Here is a 22,226-nt window from a genome sequence, read left to right as displayed (position 1 = left end):
TATAACGTTCCCCACCGAGCATTAGCATGAGCTAACATTACTTGTCAACGTAGCACATAACGTTAACTGGATCGATCAATATGGTAAATAATAATGATGATAAATAAGGTCTATGCTGTATTACTGTCTTAAGTGCCATGTAATCAATGACAAAATGATGCTGTGTGGCAGAAAGCAAGCTGTATTATGGTTACGGAGTATTATTCTTTCTGTGAAATTGTATGATTTACAATTACTCTCAAACGTATCATCTGGGTTCCCGTGTTTTGATGGAAGTTAGAGGAACCAGAGGGGTCAAAGGTTTTATGACACCACTGACAGGTGACTAAATGAAACGTCCCATGTCATTACTGTAAAATAAAACAGATTTCTCTGGGTTTAAACATTGTTGGAAACATTTGTGTTAGTGTAAGTATACAACTCAACAAAATATATGACATAGGTATAGTTGTTTTTAGACATTTTAATGCAGTAATGTTACATATTGTACCTTTAAAAAGGTGCATATTATCACCCAACTCAGCAGTCCCCCCCAGTTCCACAGAGCAAGTACTACGGCCCACAACTTAACTGTTTTGGTTCAGTCTCACCGCTCTCATCAACCTAATCTCGAGTAGCTGCAAAAAAACACTAATATACTCACTGTCCACTACTTACAAGAATTAGCAACTAGCTAGTCTGTTTCCTTGACGTTCCACTTCAGGGATTGCTCCGGTGCCACAGGAAATTCAGCTGGATACATGTATTTTCGCTGATGTCCGTTTCCTTCCGCTTTCTTTGTGTTGGAATTTTAAATGGTGATATGAGGACTGTGGGTGACTGCTCCTCAGATCTCTGCAGGGTAAATTGAAAAAGCTAGCTAGACTGTCCAATCTGAGTTTTCTCTCGCACAACTATTTTGCAGCGGCTCCCTACGGAGTTTAGCACTGGCCACAACGATTGTCATTGGTTTAAAGAAATGCCAATAAACCAGAGAACATTTTTCTCCCATCCCTGAATGCTATGTGGAGTAGCCAGACCCTCCTCCGCTCCGCATCCATGTGGATGGTCTGGCAAAGCGAGACTAGCAACCAAGGGGGTAAGCCTCTCTCCACAACGCGTACCTCCTATGGCGCCATTTTGATGCTACCTAGACCTCACCCACCGTTAGCATTCCATTGACTGCCATTCATTTTGACGTCACTTTGACAGGAATAACTTTACATCTGAAGCGTTTAAAGATTCTATTTGTCCATTGTTTATTTCTAAAGAAACACAGCAATGTATAAAAGGCTCCATTACCTTGTACCTCACGTTATGGCTCCGTAGCAGACGTTTTTGTAAAAATAGGCTAACGATTGTGTCATAACCACGCGACTTACTATCGCATAGTAGAGGAATTACCATACAGTACAGGAGAAGCTCGCAGGCAGTTTTGACTTACATTAGCTGTTCAAGTTTAATTACTAATGTTAACTAGCATTTTAGTTAGCAATAATTAGCCTGTGCCTATGTTATCTCCTTACATATACCTACGCTCTACATCTCTGCAAGATTGGCAATGATTGAGATTTCTCTTGGCACAGCTACCAGAAGACTTACAACTTTTCAGACAGGTTCATGTCACATCTACATCTTCAAGCTCAGTTGGAGGCTGCGCAGTAACGCTCAGCCCTCACTGGAAAAGTGCTTCTAATTCACATCACTGGTCTCCATTGAAATCTATCTTCTTGGTCCATTTTTTTAACTGTCTATGCTAGCAATTAGCTGATAGTGGAGCTTTTAGAAGCTAGCCAATCAAATGACACCCTGCCCTCCAACAGGCTCACCAACAGTCAGTTAGCCATCTAACTAAGAGAAAGATTTGTCTTTTTTTCTCTTCACAGTTTGTATCTTTGTCAAGTCAATTTTATTTATATAGCACCAAATCACAACAAAAGTTATCGCATGACACTTGATATAGAGCAGGTCTAGACCATACTCTTTAATTTACAGAGACCCCAAATTTACAAAATACAAAAGAGATACATAATTAACTATCCAATTTCTATAAGGCTCTGATGATGATGACTACAAATTTATTATATTCTGTATCTCCTGGGATGAGACAAATTTACACACTGTACAGTACAAACTATACTATTAATCAACTCCACCTATGTCCTAATGCATAACAGAGGACTCCTGGGGAAAAAACAATAGCAAACATCACTCCACCAAGAATTTTCATTTTATTGACTAAATTTCAGTTTACAGGAAGACAGTTGTATTGCAAAGACAGAACTGGATACGAGTTCTAGTGCTGTGGTCATCTACACACTAAAATTCCACCAAAATCATGATGCTTTGAAATATGTCACAGTACAGAAAGACATTTGAACTCTGTTTACAACACATTACGTTATGGATAAGGTGAGGAGGCAGTAGCGACCGATTCAGGCGTCACAAGGAAGAAAAAGGGAAAGTGACTCGCAGCAAAGGTACGGTTCCCTTAATGTTTTATTTTATATTTTGGAGTGACTCAATCCTCCCAGGCCCGGTGTCCTCAGTTGAAGCAGATACTGGACCTGATAGTAAAATAAGTAAAGCCGCCGACACATTATCTTTGCATCTTGCTTTGGTTGCGCATTGAAAGGTCAGGGGCAACGACGTCAAAGTTAAAATAATTTGAACTTTGAGCGCAGTACTCGGTGGCAGTTTTGGGCGTTGCGCCACACCAAGGGTAGCGTTTCCTCTGAGTTGTCTCCACCGCTTTCCCCTTAGGAAAGCAATGGCACAGCCAGTGCAGACCGGTTACACTACTATATCAAAATATCAATTCTAACCAAGGGAAATTAAATGGCTGGAAAGGCCACTCCCATTCAAATGAAATTAGCAGAATGATCATAGCGCCAGCCATTTTTATGTACATGGCAACGGACTAACTTCCGAATAAACTTCTGTATAAACCGAAGTCCAGGCATGACCCACCCTACTCAGTCTCTAATTAGCTAGTACTCACTGATTTTGTTTGGATAGGTTTGGTTAGGTTTGGTTAGGTTTAGGCACGTGGAGTGAGATTGGTTAAGGTCAGGGTAAGAATACCAAGCCAATCGAGACAGAGTAGGGCAGGTCATACCTTTGCCATCTTAGAAAAAAAAATATTGCATCATGGAGGTGAGGTTTTGCAGTAACGGACAAACAAACAGTGGAGTACTAACATTACGAGAGCCAAATTTAGCAACTTAATGCTTCAGGCTGTCACTTGTTGAAATTTGAACTACCATTTGCCCTATTTCCCTATCTGTAAACTGGTTGTTTTTGCTAACGCAAAGTGGAGGAAAATATGAACTGTGGCCAACAGATGACCAAAATACATGCCTGCGTTATGGTAACAAGAACAAATCTGAAGTCAAATGTTAGCTTGGTGTTAACTAATGCTGTGGAGGCACAGCAAATGAACAGAATGTCAATGCGGCAGCATATCTTCTTATCTGATTAAACAATGTGGGCTGCGTTCCATATAATTTGAACAAATTACATTTGTTTTTTCAAAAAGTGACAGCACTTCACTCAACCACTGCCATATTTACTGATTTCTCACTTGACTTAAAATGAGACTAAATAGTTTGTACAGATACATCTGGGAAGGGCTAAGGAGAAGTAGAAGGGTGGTTTTAGGGGGGGAAACTGCAGAGAAAGAATGACATGACGAGGTAATGTACAGGCCTGTGTTATCTTTTCTTAATACAGTCGCGTGAGATGCCTCCCCAGTTTAATGTGATGTGCTAGAGCTTACGCAGTAAACGCTGCAGCGCCAGTGCTGCTTGCAGCTGGCTGATGGAGAGCAATCAGCTATAGAAAACAGCACAGCTACAGTGTCTGTATCAGGACTGTCCTTTGTTCTGAGTCAGGAGGCTGCCAATGAGGTCAGAGATTGTCACAAGATGTAGTAATTTGCATACTCGCTTGCTGATCCGGGAGCAGCTTTGATGAAAACGATCCTAACGGTTTCTATAAGGGCTGAACCGAGTTTAGCTGATCTTCAGTCAGGCAGATCCAAGCTGAGGCTACTGACTCTCACAAGATAAAGAAACATGTTGTTTGCAGCTATACTACATCTACAGAGTACTACAGCTTGTGACAGGAGAAACACTGAGCAAGTTTTCACAACAGAGCTTTAGCACATACAAGTTCATGCAAACTTATTTTTGGAAAGCACCACACAAAAGGTCCATTCCAATGCTTTTTTCCCCCTCAAAATATTTAGGTAATATTGAGTCAAAGAAATGAATGGATTATTTTAACTTGGTAGAATTTTTTTTTTATCTACGCCACACTACTTCACTAAAGGTGCCAATTTAGAAGCAAAAATTACATAATTTAATTCCCTATCTGTGGTTTAAATTCAAGCTCTCGCTCTATGTCCTCATGCTTTGCTTATTTTCTGTTCCTGAAGGTGGTGAGATGAGTTCACTGCATTGATAGTAATACATATACAACACACTGAATAGAAACAAATTATTGTTGCGATTTTTTTTAGCCCTAGGATGTCTTAAGAGATCATGACAGCAATATTCACTCAGGGACATAATGCAAGAAACTGTGCTACGGCAGAAATTCCACATCACAACATTTTACGTTTCTTTTTTAACCTTTTTTTCCCGTAAAGCCGGTTCAATTTCTTCGTAAAGGTAAGTTTGAGCTACTCTTCATGCAGATTATAAAAGGTGACTCTTTAACATCTTCTGTGATTTTTTTCTTCTTCTTCAGATTGAATTGAAAATGCTAACTGATTAATTCTCTTTTCTTTTTAGACAATACATTTCGCTAAATGTTTCGAAGAAAACATAAGCAATACAAACATTTTTTCAGAGAAAAAAAGAAGGAAAACAGAAGCTATAAAAAAACAATTTTGAGAGTGGCTAGAAAATACTTTTTCAACAGTGAAGTAGATATGTTTGACATGAAGAACAGAGACATCATAAGCCTTCTCTCAGTCTAGTCTGTCGCTCATGAACATACTGGTTTACGGACAGTAGCGGTAAAATATTCCATCTGAAACCCGTTGATCAAACCTCATAGATGATATACAACTATTGGTATGAATACCAATATGTACAGCAGCCAACCAAATGGAAGTAGATTTGGCACAGCTATGCCAGAACACCAAAATACAATGTGAAGTTGAACGAAAAACAAAGAAAGCTGTTTTATAAAAAAAAAAAAAACAATAGAAAAAATAGTGTGTAGTCTTTTTAGATTAAAATAAATATTAAAATTCTCAAAGCAAAATAAATCCACTTCTTTTGGATTCTAACACACGGAACACCGTAATACACACAACACACTCACACTTTCACATTTTTGTCACACATGAAACATTTAAAACCACTGCTTGTCCGTTTTTATCTTACAAGGTATTTCCTTGAACTCCGTTTTAGTCTTCTCAAAAATACAAATCCTTTGTCCCTTGGCTTCATTCAAAAATGACACCCAGTGATGTCCTGACAGTACTCTGCCACTTTTGTCTCTATTTGCCTTTTTTTGCTCAAAGTATTGCTTTAAGAAATACATTTTGGTCTTCTTTTCGGATGGTAGACTGACAGAATCTCTAATGGTAGCAATTTTTCATTTTTCCTCTGGGTTTCACGAAACTGCAAATGCACACACCATTGAAATCAATGTGTACATGGGGCTTCTCATGGAGTCTTTTGACTCCAATTCGACCAAAAGCCCTACCTCATGCAAAATGTAAGCATTCTACAAATACTCTCTGTTAAGTCTTTCATGTGCTCTTCCTTTCCCAAGATGTTTATAACAGGATACATGTTAGTACTCATTATCAGTTTGTTTCTTTTTCCATGCATGCACATTTGGATGAGAGGTATAAAAAGTGTGTACCAGTGGATCTGTGAAAACATCAACGTTCTGACGCACTCAGACGCAGATTTCAATAGGCGTGGCCACCAGCATGCGGCCACCTGGGGAACTGTTTTCTCGCGGCATTCGATCGTAGCTGTTGGTGGATGACACAGAGCTGTTGGTGGAGACGGAAACAAAATGGTGGCCACCGCCTGGTTCCATCATGCCCTTAGCCCCGCCACCACTCCCCCTCTCCACTGCCACCGGAGACATGGGAGAAAGAGGTGACAGCGGGGAGAGAGGAGATAAAGTCTGCTGCTTCATCCTCTCCACAAGGAGCTCCTCATCTTCCTCCCCAGATGAAGATGACGAGATAGTGCCTTCCACCTCTTCCCGCACTCCTCCTCCTCCTCCTCCTCCGCCGCCCACCCTCTCTCCACCACCTCCGCTGTTGCTGTTGCCATTGCCATTGTTGGTGTTGTTCTCTGCGTCCAGCATCCAGGAGTGGCTGAAATACCCGAAAACCTCTTTGACGGAGCAGCGGCGGTCCTGTTCCACCGAAAGCAGTCGCCGAAACATGCGGAGGGCCTGCTCAGTGAAGCGCCTCCACTGGGACGGCACCGTGTTTGTCCTCCTCCTCTGCCAGCGGATGAACTCCTGGTAGAAGGAGTCGGAGGGCAGCGCCTTCTCCCAGGGGAAGTTGCCAGTCAGCATACAGAAGAGCAGCACACCGAAGGCCCAAACGTCAGTGCTGTAGTCCACGCAGAAACCCTCGTGGCGGGACACGTCACAGAGCTCTGGGGCGGTGTAGGGAATGGTGCCACTCACCTGCAGGGGAAACTCAACAGGTCAACGCCATGGTTGAAACAAGACACAATTTCCGAGGTCACAGATCGAAATGCTACTCACTCTTTTCACAGGTGAGCCAGCTCGGCGGGTCATGCCAAAATCAGACAGCTTAACTTTGCGGCACTCTCGGTCAAAAATGAGGATGTTTTCAGGCTTGATGTCCCTGTGGACCAGCTTCTTACAGTGCAGGTAGTCCAGAGCGATGGCTACTTGGTGCACACAGCGCTTTGCCACTGCCTCAGGAAGACCAACCTGAAGGAACGGACAGGCAATACATACGGTAGGCTATATACACCAATGAAACATGCATCACTGTTCTGGCTGATGTTGGACTAAAAACTCCACTGACAGACACTGATCTAACTTACACCAGTTACAACTGTCGACTCCGAGTCAAGTCTCGAGTCTGAGTTGAGTCACCATTACCTGAGTACGAGTCTGAGTCGAGCCACGAGTCCAGAGAATAGCAACTTGAGTCAGAGTCGAGTCCTAGTCCAGGACTTAATTACTCCATCACTGCCTATTACACATAAAAGTAGTCAAAAACATCCAACTTCCAAGTCCTATTTCATGAATGCTCGAGTACGATTTCATAAATCCTCAAGTCTGAGTCAACTCCAAGTCCAAGTCATGAGTCCAAGTCCAGAGAATAGCGACTAGAGATAGACTTGTGTCTGAGGCCAGGACTTGTGTACTTCATCACTGACTCAACTGTGTTTTAACTTCTTAAAAACTTGTAGAGACGGATATTTTTGCTTAAGTCGTTGACTCAAAAGCAATGACGCAAAGAAGCAATAACCAGAATAAAAAATAAGATGGCGCACCTGTGGAGGAATGATATCGAAAAGGTCCCCTGCCAGAGCGTACTCCTGTGCGAACACATAGTAGTCATCTGTCTCGAAAGCGATGCCGAACATGTTGATGATGAAAGGGCAGGGGGACAGGTAGAGTGAGATGCTGTACTCCCGCAGGAACGACTTCAGCTTTGTTGTCTTCTTCTTCAGAAACTTCAGTGCCATTTTTGTACCTTATTGGACGAAGTGGAGGAAAAATAATTGCATAGACTTTTGTATTTTTGTTGTTGCTTATTTAAAGTGATGGTTCGGAGTAATTTACCCTAGGGTCCTTCGCACCATGACCTCGATGACCAAACACCCCCCCCAGAAGCTTTTTTAACCTGGGACTAACATTGGGCGAGTTAGCGTAGAGTAGCGTTAGCCGCTGAATAGCTTAGCGCAGGGGCTAATGGACCCACATTTGTATCTCGTAAGTTACCCCACTAATAATGCCCAAAAGGATACCAAAGGTCTACACTAGTACAAATAGGTTATGCACTCATAAAACGATGGATTGGAAAGTTTGTAAGTACACCAGAAGTTTATGAACACAACAACTGCTGCTGCTACCTGCAGTTAGACGACTGTTTAGGGCTGTCTACAAATTACTACAATGAAAAGAGATACAACAAAAATATTTATTAATTTAATGATTAAATAAGGTAATGTCTCCAAACTTACCTCAATTATTACTTGTCTCCTGCTAGTTATACTACAGCACTTACTTTAAAAAATAAGTTAAATTAAAAAATATTTTTGTTGCATCTCTTTTCGGTGTTGTAATTTGTAGACGTCCCTAAGCACTCGTCTCACAGCAGCAACAACAACAGCAGAGAGCAGAAGCCAGCAGGCAAGTGTTATTTACATAAACTTCTGGTGTACTTACAAACTTTCCAATCCATCGTTTTATGAGTGCATAACCTATATAAACTAGTGTAGACCTTTGGTATCATTTCGGGCATTATTAGTGGGGTCATTTAAGAGATACAAACGTGGGTCCATTAGCCCCTGCGCTAAGCTATTCAGCAGCTAACGCTACTCTACGCTAACTCGCCCAATGTTAGACCCAGGTGAAAAAAGCTTCTGGGGGGGTGTTTGGCTCGAGGTCATGGTGCAAAGGACCCTAGGGTAAATTACTCCGAACCATCACTTTAAAAGCAGGAGGATATTGTTTGTGTGTATGTGTGTGTATGTGTCCCCTCACCTCTGATCTTGTGAATGACCAGATCCACCTTGCCATAGGTGCCCTTGCCCAGCTCCCTAATCACCTCGTAGTACTTGTTGACCTCCAGCCTCTCCAGGTTCTGGGCTGCGATCAGCTGCAGCTCGTCCAGGATGTCCATGTTGGCTCGAGATACCAGCGGAGAAGAACTCATGCTAGGGACCGCTTTAGGGGACGGGCCAAGAGAAAAAACTGGGAAACAGACGCTCAGGTGGGACAGCTAACAGCTGGTATCACTGTACAGAAACGAGAGAGGACACATTTCTTAATTGACATTATACATTTAAGATATAAAAATCACATTATAATTACACAATATCGAACTATAAACCGAGATGTCACGCGCAGCACGCTGTACAGTAGTGGGAGCAAGGAGTTGCTTCATCCCTAGATGGCTCATTGATTGCGGTTCACCACCAACGTTCTGTACAGTAGCGATGACTAGAGACAAATCTAGTGACTTTCTAGACGCCAGTATTGTCCGGAGAGAGCGAGGTCTTTTTCTTTTGTGGCCACAACACTTCTGACGGGCCCACGGGCACATCATGTAGTGGGCCAGCACCTTGCATGGCAGCTCCGTCACCATCTGTGTATGTGAATGGAGGAATGAGAGGATAATTGTAAAGCACGTTGTCCGGTAAGGTAGAAAGGCGCTATATACTGGTGCTTACCGACTGCTAGTACCAGCTCTACTTGGCTTGACTCGACTCGACTCGGATAAGGTGCACCGTCCTCTTTTTTCCATTGCAGATTTAGTACTGCCTCATGTGTGAGATGAGCGTGGCTGGTCGTCATAGTGACGCCGCAGGAAACTGCCGTGTGCATGTGGCATATGGCTGTTTGCCACAGCCAGAAGACCAATTTAGTTTCATAATAAGCTGAAGCTCAGCTATTTAAAAATGGCAGGTTTGTTCAGGACACCCCAGGGGGGTAAGCCTCTCTTCAGAACTCGAACCTCCTATGGCGCAATTTTGATGCTACCAAACGATCACCCGATGTTAGCATTCCATTGACTGCCATTCATTTTGCCGTCACTTTGACAGCAAATAACTTTACATCTGAAGCGTTTAAAGACTCTATTTGTCCATTGTTTATTTCTGAAGAAACACGACAATGTATAAAAGGCTCCATTACATTGTATCTCACGTTATGGCTCCGTAGCAGACGTTTTTGTAAAAATAGGCTAACAATTGTGTCATAACCAAGCGACTTACTGTCGCAGAGTAGAGGAATTAGTAGAGGAATAGTACAGGAGAAGCTCGCAGGCAGTTTCGACTTACATGTGCTGTTCAAGTTTAATTAATATTGTTAACTAGCATTTTAGTTAGCAATAATTAGCCTGTGCCCATGTTATCTCCTTACATATACCTACACTCTCCGTCTCTGTAAGATTGGGAATGATTGAGATTTCTCTTGGCACAGCTACCAGAAGACTTACAACTTTCAGACACGTTGCTCACGTCACATTTACGTCGTCTCTCTCAGTTGGAGGCTGCGCAGTAACTCTCAGCGATCACCAGAAAAGTGCTTCTAATACCCTTCACTGGTCTCCGTCCAGAGACGGATCTGTCGGTCCAGTTTATATACTGTCTATGGGACACCCCCGTCTGCCGGTAGCAATGATGATGCAGTGATTAGTGACAATTCTCTCTGACCAATCAGTAGTCTGCAGGTTTTCACATCACCTTTTGGTAGCGCCTCAGCTTGCTTGGAACCTCGATGGGGTGATACTAAAAAATCTGTTGGCAGGTACCAGGGAATTTTTTTCATAATAGAAAATCAAAAAACACATTTTACATTTTACACTTTCTTGTGGTTTTCCAACATTTCACATGTAAAATCACATATGAAATATATTTTATATCTGGTAAATTCACATTGAGGCATATGTGGTTTTCCAAACATTTCACATGTTAAATATGATGATAAAGAAATACATAATAAATTTTTTTTTTTTTTATAAAAAATATGAGATTACAGGTATATTTGACAAGATAACAATGGCATGTTTGGCCTCGTAAGCCACATTCATTGTCACTGTGTCCAGAATGTGGAGGGCAGGCAGCTCCATTCGTATACTCCTTTTCATTTAATAAAAAAAGTCGTGGAGGGATTGAAACATAGAAGAAACACACGCGCTGTTCTGGGATGTAAATAGGAGAGTGTGTGTTGGTTTTCAAGGCCAGCGATGGATAAGTCTTTGATGTTGCAGCTCACAGTCTGCTCTGCTGCTCTGATCTGCAGTGTGATAGTCAATGAAAATGCTAATTATCTGCAGTGAAGGCTTAAGTAATTCTAAATGCTTCTCGCCAAGGGGAATGCCACAGCTGAGCTGTGAGTTAAATCTCACACACACACACACACACACACACACACACACACACACACACACACACAAAGCAAATAATTCTTCGCAAATCCATTGTTTGCTGCAGTGTGATTATTCTTCATGATTGCTTTTCTTTTCTCAACTCCCTGAGCAGTGATACCTGCCAAATCCTGACCCTCACTCTATAGATCCAAGCACATGTGGAAAAAATATATGACTTTGCACACACACACACACACACACACACACACACACACACACACACACACACACATACACTTTCGCTCACACTTGGACTGCTGTCATATTTAGAGCACTTTCGTCATCATCAGCACATATCTATGTCAATCTATCTGATATTGTCCCAAAATCTCTCAAATTGTTAAATCTCTTTTCACTGTCTAGTGGGATGCAGAGAGTACGATTCTTATATGGGTTGAGCAGCTGCAATAACCTGCTTCATCACAAATCACCAGCTATGTAATCTCCACCCATTATTATTCTAGTATAGGGGGAAAAACGCTTTGGCTTGCTTGTGTTAAACCAATCACAATTGTCTTGGGCAGCGCCCCAGCGACAATGTCCTTGCAAAATAGATAGCGAAGATAGCAGAAGGGGAGGAGAATTCTGTCTGAACTAGGCAACCATTGGCAGGCTTATACAAATAGTCTACACGGTGAGTCAGACTACCAACTATGTGACACACACACATGCATGCACGCCACGGATGCACTCACGCGCGTGCACACACAAACACACACACACACACACACACACACAAACACGTCATTGAAAAGGCCTCTTTTGGTCTGGCAGAGCAGTTGACACCAGCAGGTGAGGAGAGATGAGTCTGTGAGTGATAAATGGCAGCGGAGAGAGGATGTACTGTACCTTTCTCCCTCTCTTAAGTAAAAGCTCTCGGACATGTGATAAACACACACAAACACACACACACACACACACACACGCACACAGGAGGGAGGCCAGGCAGTTGACAACAGAGAAGGCCATTATTTTCTTTCCAGGATCAGAAGCGCTTACTGTGGCACTTGTGATCCTAAGAGTCTCACACATGCAACTTGTGTGTGTGTTGGCTCTGCAGAGGAATACGGTTAAAATAACAATGCTTAAAATCTTGCTTGACTTCATGATCATGTTTCTAAATCATTACTATAACTTAAACACAAGCTTATTGTCAAGGGAACTGTGAAACCTCAAAGTTAATATTTGCTCAGTTTTCCTTTAAATTTATGTATCTGCATTTTAATTTGATATGCATTTAAATGAATGCTAATGTTGCTAAATTTAGCTAACATGTTTTCCATAACTATTTTAAAAGGTGATTATGTCAATGTTGTTCTTTCCGCTTGGTTTGGTGTTCCTCTGCCCCCACAAGGGAACCAATTTATATTCTAAATAATGCAGCAGATAAGCCTCCATTATCAACAGGTAAAGAGCAGTGCAGAGGCTTCCAGTTTTTTTTGTGACAACCTCATTTGTAATCGTAATCGTAGCAATTATTTTATTATTAAAATTGTCATCAAGCAAAAATGCCAAGCACATGCTGGCTCCAGAATCCTTAATGTGTTACTGCTTTTTGTTTTATTGTAAAATGAATATTATGGAGTTTTGGACACCATCATAGAGATGTTATCTTGTGCTATGGTCAGTTGTGATCTGCAATTTTCACTAGTTTGTGATATTTTAAAGACTAAACAATTAAAAATCAATCAATAGATGAATTGATGATGAAAATAAGTGTTGCAAACACTAGTAATTATTAAAAAAATCATCTAAAAATGCATGTGGTAATGATTTGCTTGCAGCTTTAAACTAACCATTTTATAAAAATCCTATTTTCCTCCTCAGGACTGCACCTGTACACTCCCACAGGCTTTCAAATGCAACATACTGAAATGGACACAAAATAGATGTTCCTGTGAAGTGACCACAAATCCAGCCCTCCCCTCTTCCTGCCTCCTCCGAGAACAGAGCAGCGACCAGGGACTGCAGCTGACTAAATCCCAGACTGCTTATGCAACCAGCAGGCAGAGCTGATCGGCCGAGCACATTTAGCCAACCAAGGCGAGGAACACAGCCACGTCCACCCCCGCTGATGAAGCAATACTGCCCCGGAACAATTAGAGCCACCGCCATCTTCACCTTTTTTTGGTGACCTTTCAGTTTTCCCGATGCACGACCCACAAATACATTTCTGTTTGTGTGTGGAGCAACCACAACACAGACATTAAGCCATTAAATGTAATGCCCACATAGGAATTGTCTTTGGTTTATAAAAAGATGGCATGACCAGAAGTGACTGACTGCTGCACGCACATCAAAGTGTTTGTTTGTTACAAAGCTTTGACAGGGAGTGGTGTATTGGAGAGAAAATAATGAGAAAGGAGAGAGAGGCAGAGCGGCACACAATGACAAGGACCGTTTAGTAGCAAAGTACCAGCAAGTGTGTGTGTGTGTGTGTGTGTGTGCGTGTGTGTGTGGTCCAATATCCCTGCACCACTAGCCAACACCACCTACTGACATCCTGGTGTAGATTTTTGACCTCATTTACAGCTTTGTCTAAAGGTTAGAAAAATAATTATTCAGAACTCCTCTTTCTGTAACTGACCCCTGACCTCTGAACTTATTGTAATTAGAACTCCTTTACGGCCTAAAACTACATTCAAGCCTTTCTCATTAACAAGTTGACAATCCCACATTCTGGCTTTAAAGTTGCACTCCGCCGATTCTATACATGACAACAGCATATCGTCTTCTGTGGCTCTGGAAAATTACCCCTTATGATGTCATCAGAGTTATCTCATCATGGACTTGGAAACTACACATTTGTAACGGAAAACCTGCGTTACAAACTGAATGCATGGAGTATGAAAGACTTGGGTGTTTACTCGCCAGGAAGGGTCTAACAAAAGATTATATCACATATATCGCAATATGAGAAATAAAGGAAGGTGTCCATTATCAGGAATTAATGGACACCGGAGCATCAGATGGTTGCCTCCGCCAGAGTGAATTAATTATCTTTTCAGCATTTGTGCCAAGCGTTGATACCACTCTCATGATTGTACAGAAAATATGAAGCTAGTGGTAGCACACAGTTAGCTTAGCAGAAAGACTAGAAGCAGGGGAAAAAGGCTAGCCTGGCTCTGTCCGAAGATACGTTATGCTTAATTTCCACGGGGTGGGTCGACTTGACTTGACTCAACTTACTTTTGGTACCAGGTGCTTTTCTCAATTTCGGTTTACACTGCAGATAATACCCGGGACTCTTAGCTGACCTTCATAGTGACGCTGCGTGAAATGGCAGTGACGTAATCTTCAATGTGACACAGGATTGCTGAATCATTCATCAGCAACCATACAGAGGAATGCTCTTCATCAATTGACCACAGCGTGGCTTTGCAGGCTGCCATTTGAAAAAAAGAACATGGGTAAATAAAGAAAATTACAGTCGCTATTTATAAATGGACTGCATTTATATAGCGCTTTTCTAGTCTTAACTACTCAAAGCTCTTTTACATAGTACAGGAACCATTCACACACATGGCCGAGGCTGCCATACAAGGTGCCACCTGCTCATCAGATAAACATGCACTCATTTACACTTGGATGACGCAGCATCTGGAGCAATTCGGGGTTCAGTGTCTTGCCGAGGACACTTTGGCTCTACCACCTAAGCCACAGCCACCCCACCATTTAAAAATGGTATTGATGCATTATGTCCCGTGTTGCTCTAGTGACAGTTCTCTCTGACCAATTAGACTTAGCTCCCTGGGAACCTTGGCCAAGGTGTTAAAACAAAAGTACCAGGTATCAGGTACTACAGTATCTACAACTTTTGCCAATGGAAAAGCAATAAAGCACGGTTCCAGATGAGTTGAATCGAGTCAAGCCATGCTGTTACCATGCAGTGGAAAGGAGGTCAAAATCAACACAGTCTCACTCCCTACTCGTCAAATGTATGACGCATGCTCAAGGACCCTGGCGTCAAGTTTCAACGAAATAGGGGTACCCTTGACGTTATTTTTCGACGAGGGGGTCCGTCAGATAGACATTAATGTTATTCCCTCACCGTCGGATATCGACGAAAGAAAAAAACACGCCCCCCGCCCCTTAACTCGAAATCTGTGACAGTTATTGGTATTTTTAGCCCAGTAACCGCTGTTTTAATCAACATTATTCACGATATAGTATCATGGTTTATATGTATTTCTTTTTATGTTATTATTTCGGTCTATTTCGGCCAGGGAAGCTGGATTGCTTTTTTGTTGATTTATATTTTTTAAACTATAATGCTACATCTATCAACATTTATTTAGATGTTATCATTGTATTCATTTCTTTACTTTAATAATATTATTTCGGTCTTATTACCGGTGAAATATTACAGTATATGCTGTAATATAGAACATTACGATATGATCCGAGCAGGAAGCATTCAAAGCCGATAGGCCTATCCCCCAATGCAATGCGGCCATTCATTTCAAAGAATCGGGCAGCGATCAGCTGGTCTTTAACGCCAGGATCGCTTCAATATACATATATACAGTCAGTGGTTGTGTCACCAGCAACAACACGTTGCTCAGTTTTGTTCCAGTAAGTTATGAACCATAATAACGTTTAAACGAATCCGCGGAAAACTCCGGAAGTGACGTAGTACGTCCCGCTCAGCGGATACGAAGATAAAAATATATAATATTCGTAATATTGATGTTTTTTTCTAACGTTGTATTTAAGGAGTTAAACAATAAAGATAGTTATAATAATAAAATACAGTTTCATGTATTTGTCTCATATATTGTGTGCTCGCCCGGCCGGCGGGCGGCCTCAATCTGAAATGGAATCAAGCCATTTCACGGCAGACAGCAGAAAGAGGAGCCGAACGAGTCCCCCCACCCTACCCGGAAGAACTACAAGTGCTCAAGCTTTGTTACAGCTTCTGTGGCGTTTCTTATGGTAGTTGTAGTTTTAAAGTATATTGGTATATTTCTCATAAGTAGAAGTTGGCAGTGTATAATTTTGGATACACCCTGGGGTTTTTTGGGATGGGGAACACACTGGTGTCATCAGATTTTAAAAATCGAATCGTTAAATAGGTGAAAATAGCTTATTACCATATTTGACAGTGCTTACAGTGGATAAACTTTGGTTACCATATCTACATGACAGCTGAGGTCCAGAGCTTTCTATAACAGCTGGTTTTATGTGTGTAGAACCTTCTGTTGCTAGATGATAGGCCTTCAAACATGGACTGGGTTCAAGGTTCAGAGGTCAATATTTCAAAGCAGGAGTAATGTATCCTCTTCAGACTGACATATGTTCCTCTCCAGGTTGAGACCTTTCCAACGATGTGTTTGCTATAGTCCTACAACAACGTTTAAATTTTTACACATCATGGAGACCACTTAGCAGGAGATAGGCCTACTTTATTGTCCCCAGAGGGATATTTGCCTTGAGTTCAAATGCTTCACATATAACACTTGACATATTGTTTTATCATACAGCTGACATAATTACAATAAAAAACAACATGAACAAAGTGATATGTAGTCAGACTTGAAACACATCACACAGCAACAATCTATTGCTCATCTTTCACAAACAGTGACAAGAGCAACACAACCATGCTTCATATCATGAAGCTATTGCACACCCTCAATCTCAAGCAACATTATTTAAAGTTTTAATTGAGGTAGGTCCAAATTAGGCCTATATCATCATCAACGTTTTTATAGTTTAGAAATGTTAAGTTTACCCATATCTTCTGCCAGAGGATAAGAGCTCATACTTGGCATGGAGAATAAAGATAGAGCAGACCATATTCTGTGTGCTTGCCTGGAGAGACTGGTTTCTATTCCTCTACACAACCTTCATGAGAGTCATAATAAAATTCTCTGTAATGCAGCCTTGTATAACATAAACCATCTGATTCACCGTGGGTGTCTGCTCTAAATGATAACACACTTTCAACACGGGCCTTCCAGCCAAAGGTGCATGTTGTCCATATGAACACCATTGGGCCTATAGGAGCAGAGCCGATGGATTGGTTCATCATTTATGACCTCTGATATCCTCTGACCCAGCTCTATCTCGAGAGTTACCTCAACTTCAGTTTCAAAGGGAGGGGGGGGGGCAGCTTTTCTTAGACATGACTAGGGGGGGGGGCACCAAGGAAAAAAGGTTGGGAACCACTGCTCTGACCCATGTCATGACCCTTTTCTCAGCTTGTGAAATGGTTGAATGAGATGTGTGAGTTTTGTCTTTGTGCAGTAGGGCTGAGGTAGAAGTGTGCCAAAAATGCCAAAACACATGTTGTATATGTAGACATACCCAAACAAAGCTATATACATTTTACTCTGTGAACAAAAACCTCCATAAATTGATATTTCAAAAAAGTAATTTATTTAAAACAACTAATAATGCAGTGTGATTTTAAATCAAACTAAGTCCCACACATAAATATACTCATGTTTTTCCCCTTTAGTCTTTGCTATTAATATTCATCAACTGCAAAATTAGAAAATTGTGTTTTTAAATAACTATGTATGGAAAATAAAATAAAATAAAAAATGCTTCTCTTTGTATATAGTTTATTGTTTTTCACAACAGTACAATTCAAAACAAATGCAAATTAGTCAAACAAGCCATTAGGCTGTATTTCTAAACACTCAACTGTAGGTTTTTTATATAGTATATATAAGGCAAATCAAAGTGCTAAATATAAAACACATTTTTTTCATTATTAGTATTTTATTGTGTAAATTCTCACGTACAATGTGGAATATTCTTTCACAGACGAGATGTGGAATTTGTATTTTAATATTATAACTATATTTACTGTTTAACTCCTCAAATCCAATATTAGAAAAAAACATTAATATTACGAATGTTAGGCCTGTATATTTTTATCCTCGTATCCGCCGAGCGGGACGTACTACGTCACTTCCGGATTTTTCCGCGGATTCGTTTAAACGTTATTATGGTTCATAACTTACTGGAACAAAACTGAGCAACGTGTTGTTGCTGGTGACACAATCACTGACTGTATATATGTATATTGAAGCGATCCTGGCGTTAAAGACCAGCTGATCGCTGCCCGATTCTTTGAAATGAATGGCCGCATTTGCATTGGGGGATAGGCCTATCGGCTTTGAATGCTTCCTGCTCGGATCATATCGTAATGTTCTGTATTACAGCATATATTGTAATATTTCACCGGTAATAAGACCGAAATAATATTATTAAAGTAAAGAAATGAATACCATGATAACATCTAAATAAATGTTGATAGATGTAGAATTATAGTTTAAAAAATATAAATCAACAAAAAAGCAATCCAGCTTCCCTGGCCGAAATATACCGAAATAATAACATTAAAAGAAATACATATAAACCATGATACTATCTCGTAAATAATGTTGATTAAAACAGCGGTTATTGGGCTAAAAATACCAATAACTGTCACAGATTTTGAGTTAAGGGGCGGGGGGCGTGTTTTTTTCTTTCGTCGATATCCGACGGTGAGGGAATAACATGAATGTCTATCTGACGGACCCCCTCGTCGAAAAATAACGTCAAGGGTACCCCTATTTCGTTGAAACTTGACGCCAGGGTCCTTGACCATGCGTCATACATTTGACGAGTAGGGAGTGAGACTGTGTTGTCAAAATCTATCTACCAGCACCTTTCAATTTTACTTCTTGAAGTCTGGTCTTTAGCATGAGGCAACCAGCAGCAGAGACCCTAAGACTTCACTATAGTCGCATTTCCACCAAGCAGTCCAGCCCAGTTAAGTTCTGTTTAGTTCTTTACACTGTGGAACATTTATTTTCGTGTTTCCATTCGCAAAAGTTGTGGATAGTACTTGGTCTTTTTTTTGTTACCGGTACTACCTTACAGTCGAGGTTCCAAGCGAGCTGAAAGGTGGAGTTAAAACACATTTGTCATGAAATCATTCCTAGCGCGACCTGGGACATCTTCTAAAAACCCAAGATTTTTTTAGTAGCCAGTACTAGCCACAGACCCAGATTTTTTTTGGGGGGGGCTGGGGGCTTTTTCCCTTTATTAGATAGTGACAGTGGATAGACAGGAAAGGTGGGAGAGAGATGGGGGATGACACGCAGAAGAGGGCCGCAGGTCAGACTTGAACCTGGGCCGCCGCAAAGGACTCAGCCTACATGGGGTGCGCGCTCTTATTGGGTGAGCTAGAGGTCGCCCCCAGAGCCAGATTTAAAAAAAATCCGCAGTGGAAAACAAAAAGAGAAAAGTACTGGAACTAAAAAAAAGTGAGTCAAGTCAAACAGAGCAGAGCCACACCAAACAGTGAAAACACGGCATAAATGCGGCCAAGAAATAGTTTGGGAGATATGTCCCTGTGAAGCTGTAGATTAGATTATTTTTTTACATTTCAGGTTGTGCACGGAGTAAATAAACAAGATCCACTATGTTAATTAGTGAGATGTAGAGGTGTTGGGTGGTGGATTTTTTTCACTTTTGACACCGCCAGGTTAGCTTTTCCCCTTGTTTTTAGTCTTCGTGCTAAGCTAAGCTAATCGCCCCGTGGCTCTCACTTCATATTTAGCGTAAAGATATGAGAGTGGTGTTGATCTTCTTATCTACGTCGGGGCAAGAAAGTGAACAAAAGGTAACAAAACGTAAAACTCTTTAAAAGCAGGGCTGGTCGATAATCCAATATTATCTATTATTGAGTATCGTGATATCCATATCATGGTAGCAGTCAACAGATTTCTGACCCCGAGTTAGCTGTAATTAAAAACTAACATAATGAATCAATTATTGATGGTTTTTATTTACAGTTATTAAGAGTTTGGCGTCATGTACCGCATAAAAGTGAAACACATTGCATCTCTGCACCTACATCAAACATCACTGTTTCTCTGTATATATTAGCAACATCAGAACGTTTCCCATTTTCCTACCAGGTGAAGTTACCGCCGCTGTCAGCGAGACGCCCGCTGACAAAGATTGTTGAGCACCGACCGGACCGTCTCTGTGACCTACATTGTGATCTGTGACTCATCATGCTGGAGTGTATTTTCCTGTGTGTGTGTGTGTGTGTGTGTGTGTGTGTGTGTGTGTGTGTGTGTTTGCTTTAAAGTGCCATCAAGAAGCTTAAACCCACTTTGATCAGCTGTGTCTTGGGTTCACACACACAGGGCTCAGAATACATAATGAAATAGTATATTACACAAAATAAGGAATTCACACAAGGTTGAAGGTTGAGAGACAAAATAGTACTAAATTAATTTACTCAATTTACTCCTACATTAATTGAGAATTTCATTCAGTAGCAAGTTTTCTGGGTGGCAATAATGCAACATAATAGGTGCAAACACAACCCACAATTCCTTTTGGCCCAGCATGCACTGAAACCAGCATGTGGACCAAGCCAGTCAGGATGTAAACATTATGGTCTCCTATTATTCAGCATCCAGCATTTCGTCAGGCTATGTCACGTTGGTTCACCCCCCTGCAGTGTGTCCTCAGACCGCACTGACTCTGAGGAAAATCACTGTCACTTACGCACGCACGCACGCGCGCACACACACACACACACACACACACACACACACGAGCTGCTGCAGATACCAAAACAGAGGATGTATGGTGGGGGGGTGGAGGTTGAGGGAGCGGTGAAAGAGATTGTGTTGTGATCAATAACCACCTTCAAGGAGCACAGCATTGTTTTCTGTATGCTGCTGCCCAGAATAGGCCGAATCGATCATGGATACAAGAAAATACAGTGTAATGCAGTTATTGTTATTTTTGTAGGCTAATGGCTGTATAATTTAGCGAGTCAGATGCGGGTTAGTCAGGGTGCAGGTGAGGATAGATGAAGCGTAAATCCGGGTTTATTTCGCTACTCACCCTTCAATTGGTTCCCATATGGAGGCTGTGGAGTCCGCACTGTCAGTCCAAGCTGCCGGTGAACACACGGGATGGTCTGAGAGCATACTAAGGCCAGGTGAGTTGGGAGAAACGCCTGATCTCCTGTGAATAGCCTCCGTGCAACCTTGTGACGGTGGATGTGGCGCCGAGCATCCTGCAGACTCCTCCGGCTCTGCGTCCTATTGTCTCCGCATCGCTCTGTCCTCTAGGATGGGAGGAGAGGAGAGGAGAGGAGAGGAGAGGGGGATCGCAGCAGAGGAGGCGAGGAGAAGGGAGAAAAGCCCTCCCCCCCTCTCCGCTCTCGCCAATCGCAGCGCTGCTCCGCCGGTAGCCGCCGCTGCTCGCTGTCTCCGTACAGACTATGCTGCATTCGGGGGCAGCCGGAAATATTCAAGAGATGCTGGGGTTTCAGTTCATTAAATGCTACACTACTATATGTCTTCATGTCCTGCCATTATCAACCACAAACTGTGTAATAGTCAGTCTGTGACTAGATTTCTGGGGACAACGTTCACCAGATTTGAAATTAATTTCAGTTCACTACTTCCCGACTAGGCTTACATGTAGGCCTAATTAAACTAGTTTATCTACATTTTACAGTAGCTTGCTTGTAGTTCTACAACATTCATATTTGTATAGTGCTTTAAGTAGTTAGATTGCCATTTTTGTGTAGGTAACTACAAACACTTTTGGGCCATGAAAGGAAAGGAATGATTTTTTATTCGTATCATATCATACCATTGCTTCTCTACTGTTGAACCCCCGGTTAAAATTAGACATTACTTACGTGAAGTAAGCTACCTGCGTTTGTTCCATAAAGTAAAATAATACAATAATCGGTGTTTACTTTTAACTGGGCACTCTTATACTTTGTCACATTACTTTCTGCTTTGCTACCACAATAATTACTAAGGCCAATAGAGGGCGCCGTCACTATTAATGTTAAGGTGAGTCATCTGCTTTAACAAACGACCTATGGGAGCGTTTTCAGGAAAGGTTTCTTTTGTATGGCTGTAGAAAAGATGTACTTCATAATCTACTGTTCACCTTTGATGCAGTGGACGTAGGTTCGACACCAACCTGTGGCCCTTTGCTGCATGTCATTCCCCTCTCTCTCTCCCCTTTCATGTATTCAGCTGTCCTTTACAAATAAAGGCCTAAAATGCCCCAAAAAATAATCTTAAAAAAAGAAGAAAAAAATAAATAAAGGTTTCCAACCTCAATGCTAGCTGCCTGC

At 41.6% G+C, this 22,226-nt stretch overlaps 1 protein-coding gene across 2 annotated transcripts; it reads right to left on the bottom strand.

Annotated features, from left to right (window-relative positions):
- Positions 1 to 5,521: 5,521 nt before the first annotated feature.
- Positions 5,522 to 21,225, bottom strand: bsk146 (brain specific kinase 146). 2 transcript variants are annotated; one of them, XM_028567912.1, is made up of 5 exons: positions 20,969 to 21,225; positions 8,713 to 8,966; positions 7,497 to 7,699; positions 6,733 to 6,924; positions 5,522 to 6,651 (listed from the first exon to the last, which is right to left on the bottom strand). In XM_028567912.1, exons 2-5 carry the CDS (start codon positions 8,882 to 8,884, stop codon positions 5,899 to 5,901), a joined length of 1,320 nt encoding a protein of 439 aa, XP_028423713.1. In that variant the 5' UTR covers positions 8,885 to 8,966; positions 20,969 to 21,225; the 3' UTR covers positions 5,522 to 5,898. The 2 variants fall into 2 exon arrangements, with proteins under 2 accessions (XP_028423713.1, XP_028423714.1); XM_028567913.1 differs by lacking the exon at positions 20,969 to 21,225 and adding an exon at positions 20,020 to 20,090.
- Between the last annotated feature and the right edge of the window lie 1,001 nt (positions 21,226 to 22,226).

Source organism: Perca flavescens, chromosome 21, assembly GCF_004354835.1.
Source record: "Perca flavescens isolate YP-PL-M2 chromosome 21, PFLA_1.0, whole genome shotgun sequence".
Lineage (NCBI taxonomy): Eukaryota > Metazoa > Chordata > Actinopteri > Perciformes > Percidae > Perca > Perca flavescens.
This window is presented reverse-complemented; position numbering and strand designations above follow the sequence as displayed.

What these genes read in the sequence shown, in the direction of transcription:
- bsk146 (XM_028567912.1), bottom strand. Translation starts at nt 8,884, where the DNA reads ATGAGTTCTTCTCCGCTGGTATCTCGAGCCAACATGGACATCCTGGAC. An exon ending in GGTCATTCACAAGATCAGAG is followed by an intron (nt 7,700 to 8,712) that starts GTGAGGGGACAC and finishes TCGTCCAATAAG; the next exon opens with GTACAAAAATGGCACTGAAG. An exon ending in CTGGCTCACCTGTGAAAAGA is followed by an intron (nt 6,652 to 6,732) that starts GTGAGTAGCATT and finishes TTTCCCCTGCAG; the next exon opens with GTGAGTGGCACCATTCCCTA.